This window comes from Medicago truncatula, chromosome 8 (genome assembly GCF_003473485.1).
Source record: "Medicago truncatula cultivar Jemalong A17 chromosome 8, MtrunA17r5.0-ANR, whole genome shotgun sequence".
NCBI classification, from domain to species: Eukaryota; Viridiplantae; Streptophyta; class Magnoliopsida; order Fabales; family Fabaceae; genus Medicago; species Medicago truncatula.
This window is the reverse complement of record NC_053049.1, coordinates 41,547,522-41,563,479: the sequence shown is the minus strand read 5'-3', so window position 1 is coordinate 41,563,479 and position 15,958 is coordinate 41,547,522. Positions and strand designations below refer to the sequence as shown.

The 15,958-nt window shown below is 33.5% G+C and overlaps 2 protein-coding genes across 3 annotated transcripts; both read right to left on the bottom strand.

The window, feature by feature from the left end:
• Positions 1-1,099: 1,099 nt before the first annotated feature.
• LOC25501853 (uncharacterized) lies at positions 1,100-7,885 on the bottom strand. Of its 2 annotated transcripts, XM_039829295.1 has the most exons (16): positions 7,511-7,885; positions 5,798-5,935; positions 5,458-5,600; positions 5,248-5,356; positions 4,988-5,128; positions 3,901-4,005; positions 3,476-3,559; positions 3,291-3,406; positions 3,044-3,145; positions 2,493-2,606; positions 2,344-2,400; positions 2,201-2,267; positions 2,024-2,077; positions 1,846-1,920; positions 1,713-1,748; positions 1,100-1,481 (listed from the first exon to the last, which is right to left on the bottom strand). In XM_039829295.1, the coding sequence occupies exons 3-16, from the start codon at positions 5,475-5,477 to the stop codon at positions 1,368-1,370; spliced, it is 1,194 nt and encodes a 397-aa protein (XP_039685229.1). In that variant the 5' UTR covers positions 5,478-5,600; positions 5,798-5,935; positions 7,511-7,885; the 3' UTR covers positions 1,100-1,367. The 2 variants fall into 2 exon arrangements, with proteins under 2 accessions (XP_039685229.1, XP_013446745.1); XM_013591291.3 differs by lacking the exon at positions 5,798-5,935.
• A 2,497-nt stretch (positions 7,886-10,382) lies between these two features.
• LOC25501852 (chloroplast sensor kinase, chloroplastic) lies at positions 10,383-15,393 on the bottom strand. The gene is made up of 9 exons (XM_013591289.3): positions 14,969-15,393; positions 14,707-14,880; positions 13,545-13,865; positions 13,107-13,172; positions 12,957-13,025; positions 12,647-12,739; positions 11,997-12,220; positions 11,447-11,720; positions 10,383-10,954 (listed from the first exon to the last, which is right to left on the bottom strand). Exons 1-9 carry the CDS (start codon positions 15,317-15,319, stop codon positions 10,721-10,723), a joined length of 1,806 nt encoding a protein of 601 aa, XP_013446743.1. The 5' UTR covers positions 15,320-15,393; the 3' UTR covers positions 10,383-10,720.
• Between the last annotated feature and the right edge of the window lie 565 nt (positions 15,394-15,958).

Genomic DNA, 15,958 nt, shown 5'->3' with positions numbered 1-15,958 from the left:
AGTCTAAAAAAAACACATGTGTTTGGGTAACTATTTTCCAAATTGATTCAGGCCTCAAAATCGATTTATACAGAAGTTCATATTCGTAGCTTCTGCATTCACAGTGAGAATTGATTCGATTTGGTTTGTTATTTTAACAAAAGCTGCTCTCAGTTTTCCATGTCTATCCTTACTTCCTTTTCTGATAGTCAGTTTGCAAATTAATTTTTGACGGTGCTGTTTCAATTTTTTTTAGTGAGTTTCTAGTTTCTACACTCATTTTAATTTTCATTATGGATTTCTACACGATTTACTTCTTTTTATTATTTCTACTTATCTACCCATCATATTAAGTTATATAATTTGACAAAAAAAAAAGAATTAAGTGAAATAACTTAATATAAATAATAATCAAAACAATTCTGTAAATAATTAAAAAAATGAGAGGTATAATTAATTAAATTAATAATACAAATAAATTTAAATAATTATCAAATAGAAATGAAATCTAATTTTAAATATACTTAATAAAAGTATAAAATCATTTATAGTAATTATACATTCAAAATCAATTTTGATTCAAACTATCCAAACATCACATCATGAATTGATAAGAATCACTTTTATGTCAATATATCCAAACATAAATCAATTTAGCTTCAACACATTTTTACCAAAATCAATTCAATCAAATTTTTTCTCTCCCGCAGAATAAAAACACACACTAAGTGATATGAAGCCACCGTGAGACCTTGAGCAACGTTGAAGCAAACAGGTTATAACTCAGAACCCCGTTGTCTTCTCTCAAAGAACCTGGTTGACTTCCATAGCAATATTTATTTCAATAAAAATAAATACTGCAAAAATTTATATGATCGTAACATAATTTATTCTAATTTTTTGTCAAATTGATTTATGTTTGTGTTTATATATTACCTTCCATTTTACGTATCAATGAATTGATTTGATAACGTTAAAAATCGCCCAAAAGATTAATTAGTGTCTAGTGACCATAACAGCCAACCATTCGACACCAAATTTTGGATCCTTTGAACTTTTGATTTTTTAAATGGTTTGACCAAGTTGGTAATGCTCCATATACCGTTCCAAATCAACTACGTACAGTAAAAGGCTTCTTAATAGTCGTGTCCAATTTGGGTATTACCAGGCATTGTCGCATAGATTCTAAAAGAACATTACAATCAAATACACACTGACCTACATTTAATTCTCTAACTTTCAGCTCTGAAATTCTACATGGTGTTATTTTGTCCCTTAGCTACTATATGACCCAAAAAACAATTCTCTATGAATGGAGTGTAAGAAAACATTTTTCGTGTGTAAAATGGAAGGCAATGTGATGGTTGTGTACAAGTCGTCCCTGTCCCCTAAGGATTAGTTGAATTAAACAAATCAATTCCCACGGCCTTGTAATATGCATTTTCTGCACGCGCCATTCGACTCTGGAACATTGTCCACTCCTTTCTACACCTCTCCCTTACCTGGCAATCAACAGTGGTTAAACCATCAGCATATATATATGTACAATCAAATATTTACATAAAACAACAACTTCATCCATTATGACACAACTTCTTGATTAATTAAGACAGTTATAAAGTTAGAAAAGAAGCAAGCAAGCAAAATATCAGATGGAGGGAAAATATATTATTGATTAATAAACCAAAGAGTCTAGGATGTCAAGGCGAACTATATGAAAATGTGCAACATACCCCTTGCCATGGCGCCGTCCCAGATTTTGATTCTCCCTACCAAAGCCCGAAAAAAACAAATAAGAATCTTGGTTCTTCAATGAGAACAAATTATAGAGACCAACAAGAATAATTATCATGTAAAACAAATTACCTGATTCCCTAGCGAGGGAATACTTTGATGAATAATCCACTGAGTATCAACAACTCCTATCTTCTCATAGGCCGGCTACACGACAGAGGGAAGGTACTTTAGTTAATGTTCAAGAACAAATAGAAAAAATTCAATAAATAGAAATTAGATAAATTAAAGTAATGAGAAATCGACTCGCCTCAACACATTTTCTAAGAGCAAAGTCGAGACCCCATCCATGGACCAAGTCATTCTGAAGCACCCACAAGGTCACAATCATAAAAAATTAAAAGACACCATTGAGTGTTTAAACAAACATTAAACATCTAAACAATATACTAGTATATTAAAAAAGAAAAAAGTGTAGACCTCAAACCTGAATCATATGCCACACGCAGCGCCATGCTTCACGTGAAAACACTGGAGCCATAATCTCAACAAACCTGCATGCATAGCACAATTATTATACACAGCATGGTATGCGTGGATAATATAATGACAGTGTCAACTGAGACTTACGCTGCACAAGGAGGCAGATGAGGGTCACTGCACCATCCTGGTTTCTCCTCTGTTTCTCTAATAGAAATAAAGAAGGAAACAATTAACACACAATCATTTACATAACAAGCGCCAGAAGAAAGGGGGGATTGAATTTTCATCATTCTTACTTGTGAACCTCACGATCACCTCTTCTCTTTGTCATTTGCCATGTCAGCCCATTATTAGGTTCCAAACCAGGCTGTGAAATCTCCAACCCATGCTTCCTCACCAGTCTTAGGTATCTGCACTTGAAATTAGGAGTACATCAAACTTTTTGAGTAAAAGCAGGAAAAAATCCTTAGGTATATAACTACTCATGGATTTCATTTTGATTCTCTGTCACTAATCATTTAACAAGTTTGAACATTTTTTCTTTGAAGGATTAACAAATTTGACCATGACAGCAATTAAATTAAAAAATGGAAATGCTAACTTGTGCCCTTAGGGCACGTGTTAAGAATTCCACTAATAGAAATTATGTATTGGAAATTGTGTTAATTTATTACTCAAAATTCTTATCATTGATGGAATGATATTAATACTTAACATGTGCCCTTAACATCACCCATTAAAAAATTAAATTGTTAAACAAATAATTAATATATAATTGGCTGATAGTGCAAAAAAAACTTGCACAGTAACATCAAAACTAAATTATTGTATCATATCAAATACTCACTCCTCTGCATTAAAATGCTCAACACCCAGATCTTCATCCCATATAAAAATATAGTCATAAGGTGCCACAATGTCAGGATGCAGAAACCGTTTAGCATACCACCTAAGAGGGAAAACAATCAAATTCTTAATATCATGTCATAATTGAAATTGAAGTAGCAAAATATTTTTTAAGTTAGGCAAACAATTCTGGTGGTCACAACGAAAAAATTGTAATCCATATTCATGTTCAAGCAATGGATTCATACCATTTTGTCTGTTTGCGAACACTCACATGAATAGCCTGCTTCGACCATTCAAACTCATCCCATTCAGTTGTTCGGCCATCATAATGAAACAGAAGTATCGTGAAATCCCCTGAAAACTGTTTGAAATAACAGATATTAGTATGTACACAAGCCAACGCAATGAGAGAGAGAGAGAGAGAGATGACCTTTTTCACAGCTGCATCAATATTACGTTTCTGATCATAACCGACAGTGAAGGTCACAAGGTACCTTGGCTTTGAGGTTAAATCCTGTGAGTGGTAACTTAATCAAATGTTGTGTATATTCATAACTTTCTACAATAAAAATACATTTCAGACCTCTCTAATCCAAGAATTTAAAGATTGACCTAATACCAGAAACATAAACTCAAGCTAGAACAGAAGGGCACATATTGCAGGCCGCACAGTTTTCCACAGTCTCTTCCAACTTGTTTCAATCTTGGATTTATGGTGTTATATAAAGTATATTTAACAAAAGGACACAGAATATGATTAAAAAACGGAAGACTCCTTTAACAAGTTTTAGTAGCTGTAGAAACAAGGCCTTAATATGTTTTATATAAGCATGTAAGCCATTTTACGATAGATACCTCGCTGGGCTCACCCCACAATCTACGCAAATAAAAGTCTGACTCGGCTTCAATTATCGCAGGAGGTAATCTTTCTGCACCTCTTGGATTTGATGGAACCCAAATCTGCAAGCAAAAATGAAAATATGCAGCAAGCATTATTTGGTCATTAACAAATCATTTTCCCAATTTTATAAAATACAGAATCATACTCAAAAGTTTATAGGATGTCCAATAGTCCCGTCATGGTACATAAAAGGACTGCGAAAGGAGAGAACGTTTTAGGGGGTTTGAAGCATGATAAGCCCATAATTTGGAGAGTCTATGAGTGTAAGAAAGAGAAAGGGAAGAGGGGAGAGAATGGGGATGCTTCCAAGCTGGAAGTTAGTTATAATTTGGGGAAGAGAGAAGAATGAACAAACATGACATAAGAATTTGGTTAGTACCCTAGATGTGAGGCAGAGAGAAAGAGGATTTCTTCTACAAGGAGAATGGCTCTGGTTATCTATTGTAGGGAGCTTAGTCTCTTGATATTTAATATAATCTGCATTTAAGTCACCTATATTCTTATTTTTCTTCTCTGCTCAATCAAAAACCATCACCAAAAAGAAGCAAAAGGTCTTCTGATTCTCAATATAGTTATTTGCTTGATCTCATTTTGCTTTTCTACTTTTGGAACATCTCCACATCAGTATAATATTCTTACTTACATTTACTCTTATGAACATTAATTCTTTCAAAATAGTTTATAAAACACACACACACACACGGAGGGAGGCTCATCAGAGTATGAGAAGCTCAATTTTCCACCTACTTAATCTTGAGAGCCTAACTGCTACCAGCCTATAACCATTTAAAGCTGATTCTTCAAATTTGAATAGGTAGGTCGTCAATATTAGTTTTATTTGCAAATAAAACTAATATTGACCACCTACCTATTCTTTCCTCTGTACCCTCCTTTGTTCAATAAGTGCATGGATCATTAGCCTTTTTCAACTATATAATAATTCAATTAAACTTTTCCCTTCTCAATGATAGAACATATTAACTTTGTTGAACCCAGTAACCTTTTATGTCGTTCACAGTGCTGACTGGATCAAAAACGTACCTTCAACGTGTCATTTAATAACTTATATTTTGATGAGTCGCTGCTATTATTCTTCATAAAAGACCGACCATTGCCACTTTCATATTCATCTTCAATGGAAGACACATCAATCGAGGGAAGCAGGCGGGATGAGATAGTCAGCTGCAAATTGGTAAGCACTGTTAGAGTTCCATTAATAAGTCCAACAACATTAAAGAATCAATTTAAGTTCACTCAAATGCATAGGGTGTGTCTAAAAAGAAGATGTTCCAAGTCTGCACCTTTGTAGTTAATGTTGGATATGATATCCCTATTAAGAAGCCAAAAACTATTCCAACAAAAGTTGTCAGAACAAGCCTCATACTTTCATTTGGCTTTCTATTGGTAGAACTGCAGTAAACAAGATACAAATTTCATTTAAACACAGTTTCCAATGTTACATAAAAAAATTAATAAAAAACAAACAACGATAAGTTAGCTGTAAATATTACCTGCGAGTATTGGTCCCCATTATGTCCAAACTTTTCTGATTGTATGATCATAAAACTATGTTGAGAGCTAATCTTTACTACTTAGCAAGTGAGATGTATCCTCCGTATAAGAGCAAAAGATGCTTGTTAAAAGAAAACAAGGCCTGTTGAAAATACAAAGAACTGAACATATTAAAATGGAACCAGAAAATGGTTTAAATAACAAAAGGAGAAATTTCACCATAGTAAAAAAATATTGGATTTGGGAATACAGTACTCCCCAAATATATTCATTAGAACATAATACTCTCGACATATTAGAACTATTAGTAGTAGCCCCCCTGGGCCAGGCTTCTACTACCTGTACTGTACTGCATACTTAATTAGCTAATTTTGGAAAGATCCTGCATCTTTCAACATGGTGCCTATCTCAAGGGGTTACTGCTTTGAGATTCCATATCTCTATTTACTTCATCACTTCGTGCATAGGGAGAGTGTCCTGTAGATAATCTTCCAGGTTGTCAGTTGTCACTCATTGTTTGGATTGATTTTAACAATGTAGTTCAATTTCAACTATTTCTATGATCACTCAAAACCATTGTGCTACTGCTAACTTAGTCACTTCAGAGTATTGGGATAAATTCCCAGTAATTGGCTATGTCCAACCTCAAGATGACATTAACTTCGTAAACTAGACTTGTGGAAACAATATTTACTGCCACATTCCATCACATTGGGTGAAGATGTGTTCAGAAAGTAAGCTTTGCATTGAATTTTTATATGTAGAAGAAAATAAGTCTAGAGTACTACAATAGGGGAAGGTACTCCTCTGACTAGGGTTTAAGGAACTCAATGAAGAAAATGTAAATCTCAATATTATATAATTATGCAAAAAACTGTTATATTATAGATAGACCCACCATAACCAAGCATCCTACAATGAGATAGCCCTATTATATACAATAAAACAAGTGAACATAGAATGAAATCCTTAAACAAATACTCCCAAATCAAAAACGTTAATTTCAAAATCAAATCCTAAAACTACTTGTCTAATTTGCATCACTTTGGTAAATCAAAGCCCAAGTCCATACAACACACATGTAGTTTCCTTGCTCCAGCTTTCGTTTGGCTCTAAAGTAGTTTTTGGGCTGAAAATTTTACATCAAGTTTTGCATCAAACATGTTTTTGAAGTAAAAGTATCCAAACATAATTCACTTCACTTCAAACTTGATTTTAATCAAATCAATTTTACAAAATTATGTTTGACAAACGCTCGCTCAAGTATACACTTAGTATCTGTTTGGTTTGGCGTTCGGAGGCTTAAACGCACATCCAATTTTGGTTTTGTCATGATTTCCTAGAAGCTACAAAACGAAGATTCTACATAGACACTGAAAACTGCCATGGTTTCGGGCTACGGCACGTCCAGTCAACGCACTTAGTGCATTTTTTTTACTCACTTTTATGAGAAATATGTGATTCTAGACACATAAAATTGATTTTGACATGTTTCAATGTTCTCGAATTTAATTGCTTTTGCTTTTAGCCTCAAATTTATTATTCGACTCACTTTTACATGAATGTACTCAAACATATATCCCTTTTCATTCAACCCACTTTTAATCAAAATTGACTATTTGGAAACTTCTATTTTAGCGGTGTCACCGCATGTTGATGTTGTTGATATAGCTACAACAATTACAAGCTTAAAGGCACAAATTCATTAGTTTGCCAAAATTGAAGTAAATATTATTGTCAACACAAATTCAACTGGTTTTTAATTAAATACAAAATCAATTTTGTTAAACAATTGTCAAGTGTCACAAGTTTCAAAAAAAAAAAGTTTAACAAATTACATATTTTAAAATGATGATATAAGCAAGAAAAACATGTGCATTTCCCCTAATCATCGCCGCAAGTAAATCATGTGAAACTTAATAACAATATTAATATCTCTAATACACTCCACAACCAATCACATAGTAAACACCGCACAACGATTCAAATATTATGAACTAAAGAAAAGCACTTCTGAAAAGTGATTATGGATGAAGTGATAGTGAATCATACCTGAAAAAGCCCTAATAACACGCCGCAAGATCTGGCAAAAACGCAACACTTCGGTGGTTACTGAAAATGAAATCTGATGCTAGTGGTAACAGTGTTGATGATGATCGAGTTTTACGAGAAGTAGAACAAACGTGAAAAACGACGAATAAGCGATTATGATGTGGAATCTTCTCTTTTTGGTTTGGGTTTAGAAACAATGCCAAAAACGGTTATATACTAAATTTTGGAGCAACGTTGTTCTTGTGTTGCTCTACTTGTGAAATGGGAAAAAGAAAATAAAATGAGAATGCAGGTAGAAATTTTTAAATTTGAATTAAAAATGGAATTAAGTTTGGTTATAAAGTCTTTTTCCTAAAAAATGTGATGAGATAATTGTAAATGAAGGAATTTAGGTAGAATTATATAGAAGCAGTGAAAGAATTTAGGTGACTTTTCAATTTAATTTCCAATCAGTGTCTCACGCACGGACGGCTACCCTTTATTCCAGTAAGATTTTTTTTTTGGAAAACTTAGTGGAGTGAATTTAGATTTATTTTTTTTTAAAGAAATGAGGATATGCATCGTCATTTAAATTAGTTTTAGATGGACAACCAATAAAAACCAAGTACTTTCCCTAAAAAAAAAAAAAAGCCAAGTACGTTTGGAGTTTTTTTTTTAAAAAAAAATGGTATGAAGTTTAAGGACCGACTAATGATGAAGATCAATTTCATCTTCCAGTAGCGTGATCACAACTAAAGTTAAAGTAAAGTTCTTTATAGACTAATCGATAAAAATTTTGAATCTGACACCTAGTAGCATACTTCAAAGTCATAAGTCTGCACCATTAGACCAACCTGTGTGAGTTTAAGGACTTTAAACACAGTAACAAAATAGATTTATGTGATAATATGAATGAGTTTTTCTGGGTCAAGTTGTTTAGTTTAATATGAATAAGTATTATTGATTGTCGATGTATAAAAAAAATCATCGACAATTCACCTTTACTGAACAATTTTTGTCTTTCTAAAAGTTTGGATGAAGTTCAACACAAAGACTTTTCAATGTATCACTTATTTTATTACAATTATTCGCTCAGTGACAAATTATAAGAAAATCTTGTCACATTTAAATTGTAACAAAATATAAGCAAAATTTTATTCATAAGTTAAAATTGAAATTTTTAAGAAATTATATTGCAATTTTATAGATATTGATTGTTACCGACAATAAATTATATGTTACGTCATTTAAAACATATCACATCATTTAGGAGATAAAAATTACAACTATGCATAAAAAAAAAAAAAATAAGAAACTAACTTGTTTAGTTACTTACCTATTGTATGTATTTTACACGGCGAATTTTTATGAAGTAGATTCCGTTAAATGATTTTACAATGTCCATTCTGATAATATTTTCTACGACTACTTTTAATGTAGAAGAGTGGGCAAGGCGTTGTATATTACTATGAAATTTTAATGTAGAAGAGTAGGCAAGGCGTTGGATATTGGAATAGATGAGGCTGGATAGGTGAAGGTGATAGATATTACTTGGTTTATGGCATAAAGCATCACAATTCATTAAAAAGAAGAAAAGGTGGCAGGCAACTTAGATTTGTTGATATGGTTGGCAACCTGATATGCCTTTGGAACCTAAATAACATTGTACTTGCAGGTGTTGTTTGTTGCAGAAAGTAATGTCTTGGTGGAGCGCACAAAATTTGTGCTGTGGAATAGTTTAGTATTAAAAAGCACACACTAATCACATTTTGTATTATGAGTTCGAGTACCATTTTTTTTAGATGGGAAAGGTTAACTATTGTCCCCGAAACATTAGGTAAGAACCTTCAACCGTAAACTTTTATGAAAGTTAGCGTAATTAGTGTATTGAAAATTGAAAAGTTTGACATTTTAAAAAAATAATTACTTAATTTAAAATGTTTAAGGAATGCCACGAGAGAGTACTCATTAACAAGACCATTTTTATAAGAGAAATGATATTTCAACAACCATTTTTTACAACTTTTGTGACAACTTTTTCTCTCATACTCACATTATCTTTTTACTTTCTGTCTCTATTGCTTTGGTTTTTGTGCTACTACCTCATTTCCTTTGTAAAATTTTGATTATCACAAAAGTTATCACATATATGGATATTCAAATAACACAACTCTTTTTATAATTCATAATTCATTTGCCTATATATACAAAAAAGATGTTGTCCAAAAACAATCACATGCATTCAATCATATATGAGAGAACATGACACATAGGGCTCACATGAAGTTCGTTATTTTAGTCTTTAAAGTATATAAAGATATACTTATTTCTGTAAAGACTGCTTATTTAATTGATATATTGTATACCAAATTATATAAAATAAAATAAAAGTTATAGTTTAGAGAATAAATTCTCTTAAAAAAAAGTTTTAATAAACTATCAGTTTATTTTCAAAAACAAAAATGTATAAAAATAAAGAAATTCAATAAGAAAATTAGTAAATACTTATAGTAACTATCTTTCTTGACATGCAAACAAGATTATCACAAAACAAAAGACACCGCATAAATGGTTTTAAAATTGCCGTTTTTCACATGAATATATGCAAAGGTCTTGCACAGTTACACCCACACCGTGATAACATTATTAACATTTAACACCACCGAGGCAACGGCTCCAACAAAACCATCTTCAATAAGCAATAGCCGATATCTTGCTGGTAACCATCACAGGCAACAACCGATTGAATCAGACTTTCAACAAGTTATATACTATTTTTCTCCTTCTTAGACCTTGTCAAAATTTATTGATAGTTGTGAAGAGAGAATACAAATTTCACATGATAAGGTCGCTTGAAATTTTGACATGAGATGATTCATTCCACTCTAATCACTTCTGATACTGAAAACAAGTTTTTTTAAATTGGATGGGGACACAAACGATTTTACATGTTGAGGCTTTTGACAGACTCTCTTAAACCACACGCCTTTCTATATGATGTAATACATTGCTTACATGATATTATCCACATAACCATAAAATAGACTATGCAACAAATGAAACTTTACAGGATAATATACAGACTGGATACATATCTTTTGCAATGATAAAGAACGAACTAGTAATATTTACCATACAATCTTATTCTAGACGGTTTCTCAACTCTCAGGTGCTGTGAGGCGGAACTGTTTGTGAATGTGTCAATTTATCTTCCGTAACTTCAAATTCATTCTATATATCAGATTTAGCAACTGCCATTGGAAGCCAAAGTTCAAGACGAGTTCCCCCAGCTCCAAGTGGAGCATCTTTGGTCCGGGGTGATATAATGCGCACGACACAGCCATAACTCTCCAGTATCTCCCGGGCAATAGTGAGCCCAGCAACAAAGTTCCACGTCATATTGTCTTCAACCATATCTTCAGCCAAGAGTTCTTGTCCGTATGGTGTGAGTGAATGCATCTGCGTCTGCAGACAAACTCATAAGCAGCAATTATTTTCCATTTTCACAAATCCCTTGCAACAAAGTACTCAATCAAAGAATTGTTTAGGTAAAAGGTTTCCTAGGTTTAAAAGATATCATACTAAGCTCAAATTTTTGTGCAGCAAGGAAATGTTTGGAAGGAGATGTTATTAGGGTGATTTTATGGATACCCCACATCTTCATAGACTTACCCGGGATACTATTGAGAAGCATGCAAAGTTGCATACAGTACGTGGACAAGAGCTACAGTTTTCTCAAATTAATATATCCAAAAAATAAGCACCAATTTCCTCAAAAAATGGCATCAGTTGTATATACTGTCTATCCAGCCCATGGAATTAAACGTTCCAAATTTCCCCACAGGTCATGAGAATGTTTTTAATTTGCTTTATAATTTACATGCATGAAATAATCTCTAGTTTGTTAAAAAGGAAAGTGCATAAGCAGAGGAGATAACGAGAGTGAACTGAAGTTACCATATAGTGCATATCAGGTCCATCATCATCAATAAGTACGAGGGTGCCACCAGCTGGTGCAGAAGTAGACACAATTGTAACCTTTCCTCCAACATGTGTTCGGAGTAAAGCACCTTCAATAAGGTTGCTGAAAGCCTGGCGCAGAGCAGGTTCTTCTACAGAAACTAGCAAAGGTGATGAGAGCCGACTATGTTCTATTACACGTTTTTGATTCTGAGCAAGAGGTTTGATTGTATCAACCAAGTCCGCCAATACTTCAGAAACATTGCACGATCTTCCTGACATCAACAAAAAAGCATAAGAAATACAGAAATCATCTGAATGTTTATAATTTAAAGAAAAGAGAAAAACATATCTAAAACTAAACCTCAAAAAGAAAATACCCTAAAGGTAATATTTTTTTTTTTATATTATTGATGCAACATTGGAATTTATAAGACGGCAGAATTGACAGAATGGAACATATATAGTATATATACACATTGAAGGTGGTATTAAATCATGACATTATCAAAAAAGATATTTTCATTAATCAACCAATCAAACCTACCTGATTCCATGTCGTAGTGGAGCGAGAGCTAAAGGTGGAAGGGGCATCTCTATATCCTGGGCAGCAGCACCAAGAGAAAGTGGCTCGCTAGATTTATGCATCTTATTAACAGAGCCATCCCTTGGAGAACCATCTAACAATTGAGATTTTACTGACTCAGAAAATATGTGATTAGAACCATTCATTTTCTTGATTGATTCTTCATTGTAGCGCAGAATATTACCCTGCATATTGGACAAAAATTGTACATCAGACGCACTGGTTTCTATAACCATGTACCTGCATTGTTTTCTTATTTCAAAAATGCTTAACAAATACTCTCACAATAGAAAACTGGTCGGTAGAAACTTTAAGTTGGATGATAGAAAAGTTTAGGCACCTTTTAGTTGATTTTAATTTATAGAGACCAAATTGGTGAGATGGTGATAGGTAGGGACTAAATTGAATGTTTATTCTCAACAATTTTCTTCTAGATCAAGGAAATGAATAAGATATCTAATAGCAGAGCACATAATGTTCTACAAGTACATAGAGGAAGAGACAAGAGCATGAAGATAAAAAATTTCCAAAGGCACGTTAATTGATTATTGGTAATATAAGATTATGCGCACGCCCCACCTATGTGTGATAATAGTTGCAAGCAGAAGTACCTTTGTCAAGTATACAGCATCCTGGAGTTGTTGGAGAACATCACTCAGACGATCACCTAGCGCCAAGATATCCTCAACAATGTCATATGAAATCTGCAAAAGTAACTATATTAAGACGTTGCTGATATCCAATTACACAACGAATGAATAACTTCGCCATCTCATCCGCTGGCCTGGCTTATTAACCACTCGTTATAGAACTGACATAGTAAAGTTTAACCAGGTTTGAAAGAGTGACTTATGGCAGATATGGCAATGAATTAGTTTTTACTGTTATAGTAAAACTCGTCTGTTTAGAGAATTTACTAACCTCACTTTTCTTTGTTTGTGTGGACAGGATTTTACCCAAGGTTTGAATGCTTGAAAGTGGACCACGGATCTGGTTTGTGTTTGAAGGAAGCAAAATTAGAACATGCTAAGGCTAAGAATAAAGAGGTTAACAAAATACAATAACTCGTACTTGCTCAACCAGATTATTCATCCTGATATTATTTTGCCATGTTGATTGCTGAAGTAACATTGCTTTCTGCAAACAGAGAACAGACACCGATGAGCCAGAAATTTAGGTCCACACCAAGTATCAAAAACTAACCTTATAACTGTCATAAAATCGTACAACAAACAGTTATAGAGAAATCAATTTAAGGAACATGCATTGCATGCTAAAATAAAACAATCAATCTAATTCATAGAAGTGGTGGACTCAATGATTTTAAACTTGAATGAGATAACTTTAAAAGCACAAATTCAGAAAAGGGGAAATGTTAAGAAATTCAAATTTGAAAGCCACTCCCACAAAATCCAAGAAGTGTGACAAGCATAACTTTCTGGTATTTCATATTCAAAGAGTGATGAACCCCTGTCATTATCTAAAGAAAGCCAGATGAAGTTTATAAACCTGATCCATAACATATGCCATAGCTAGAGACTGTGAAATGTCGACAGCATTTGATCTTTGATCGGCAGTGAAGTTGCACATACCAACTGGCTCATCCTTCATCCGAAGAGTCTGAATTTCCCATGACTTCTTATCCAAATCCAAAAAAGGAGGAAGTGAATAATCTTCCTTCCCAGATACATGGTTATTCAACCCATCACTTTGACCCTTCACACAAGTTTCGAGCTCCACCAATGGAAGCTCAGCAACCAAGAAGCCAACAACAAAGGGATGTTTAACCATGGGAAGAACTACAGCTTTACATTCAGGTACAACCTTAACCTACAATTAATGGTCAGACTCATATTAAGATCCCTCCTTACCAACAACAATAAGCGTAAATAAATATCACACTCTATCCTACTCAGTCCCTAAAGTATACGAAAATAACAAAGTAGTCTTAAATATTTTATAAGTAGTTCCTAAATTATACGAAAATTTATCTTGTTAACATTGTTGTTATTATAAATTGACAGGATTCTAGGGACTACTGTGAAAAAAATTCATATACCGGAGGGACTACTCCCTCCATTCCTACTCTTTAGTAGTCTAAGTATTTTAAATTTATCTCGAAAAATTGGTTGTTTTAGAAACCCAAGATATAATTGAATATTGATCCTTTTCTTCCACCTATACTACAAGATATTGGGAGTAGATTACATACATAAACATGGAAATTTGTAACACATTTAATGATTAGAATAAGGTTATTTTGGTACAATACACATCAATCAAATATTTTCTTAATCTATCTGTAAAAACCTTAAACTACTAAAGTTTGGAAATAGAGGGAATACTTAAGTTCATTTGCAGGTTAAAGCATAAGCACTTATCATGATAAGCGCTTATGTATAAGCTATTACTATAACAAAAGATAAAGTAAAGTTAAATTGTTTTCGTATAAGCTTTGTCATAAACTCTTTTCTTTGATAGCTTATGAAAATAAGCTGAAAATAACTTATAAACATGTTAAAAGTTGTTTTCATACGTTCTTTCAGTCAGTGTCACGACTCACGGGTGCTTATGCTAGTATAAAAGCTCAAATAAGTCAATCAAAACATAATTGTAGACATGCTCCATTCATTATTTTCATAACATAACAGAATCAGAATGAGCAACACACTTGCAATTCGGAAAGCGCTGTCTCGGCGGATCGCAAGCCAGCGGGAACATTAAAATGACTGACGAGAATGGCAATGCCTTCTTCCTCTGACTCAGCATCTCCTCCAGGGTACACTGCAACCCTCCGCAGCTCCAGTTGATCCATCACATAACTACCTGCAGGTCTAACATACACCTGCACAACACAACAAAAACGACACCGTTCAGCAATTTATCAATCAAAACCCTAATTTATCAGATAATATGAAGTACAAACTACGAACCGATAAGAACGATTCGGGAACAATTCTTCGAAAGAGTTGAAGTTGTTGGAGGCAGAGTCTATGGAAATCGGGACTAGGAAGAACGAGTCCGTTTCTAGGATGTTTTTCGAGTCGCTGAGTGAACTCGACGGGTGAGGTGGAGACTTTTCGAATGGCGGAGGCGAGTGCGCGGGTGGAGGATAGAGTGAGGGTGGTGGAATTGTTCCGGTGATCGTCATCGGAATCGGAGTTAGGGTTAGCGTTGATGGTTTGAAGGAAACAAGAAGGGTTGCGGCATCGTTGAGATTTGAAGGTAATTGGGAGAGTGTTGATTGAAGAGAGTAGAAACATTTGGTTGCAGCATTCATTCATACAATAAACTAGTAACTGAGTTAGTTACGTTAACGGGAGAAGGAAGGAAAAGAATAATGAAAAAAAATAACCACACAAATAATGACAAACTTATCTTATCCATCTAATTTCATGTTGACGCATTTATAATGTTGAGCATTTTATGCAATTTTTGTTTTTAGATTGAGAGGGTAATGCAAATTTTCCAATCATTGGAGGGTAACATTAAAAACAATTTTATTAACAAAGGTCTAAATATTAGGAATTCTCTTTTGAGAGAATATTTTAAATTATCCTACATGCATATTACTTTTAAGTTTAATATATAAAACTTGTTTTAAAAAAGAAATTGTTTAGGATGGACTTCGGTCCAATATATTATGGTCAAATATCTCATAATCCACGAAGAAACAATAACTTTCTACGTGTCATCACATACAAATCTAGCTCTTACGAACATCCTTATATAAGAATTATTGAGGGTTATTTTAAGGGTATATTCATTCACCATTTTATCGAACTCTACTAGAGAGTAATCTCTAGATCATATCTTATAATATAATTGTACTCTGACTTGTGCATTACCTTCGTTGTGAGCTACCATAACATTGTCGTACTAATGAATTTCATGTACAGTTATTGATTGATTGAATACAAATG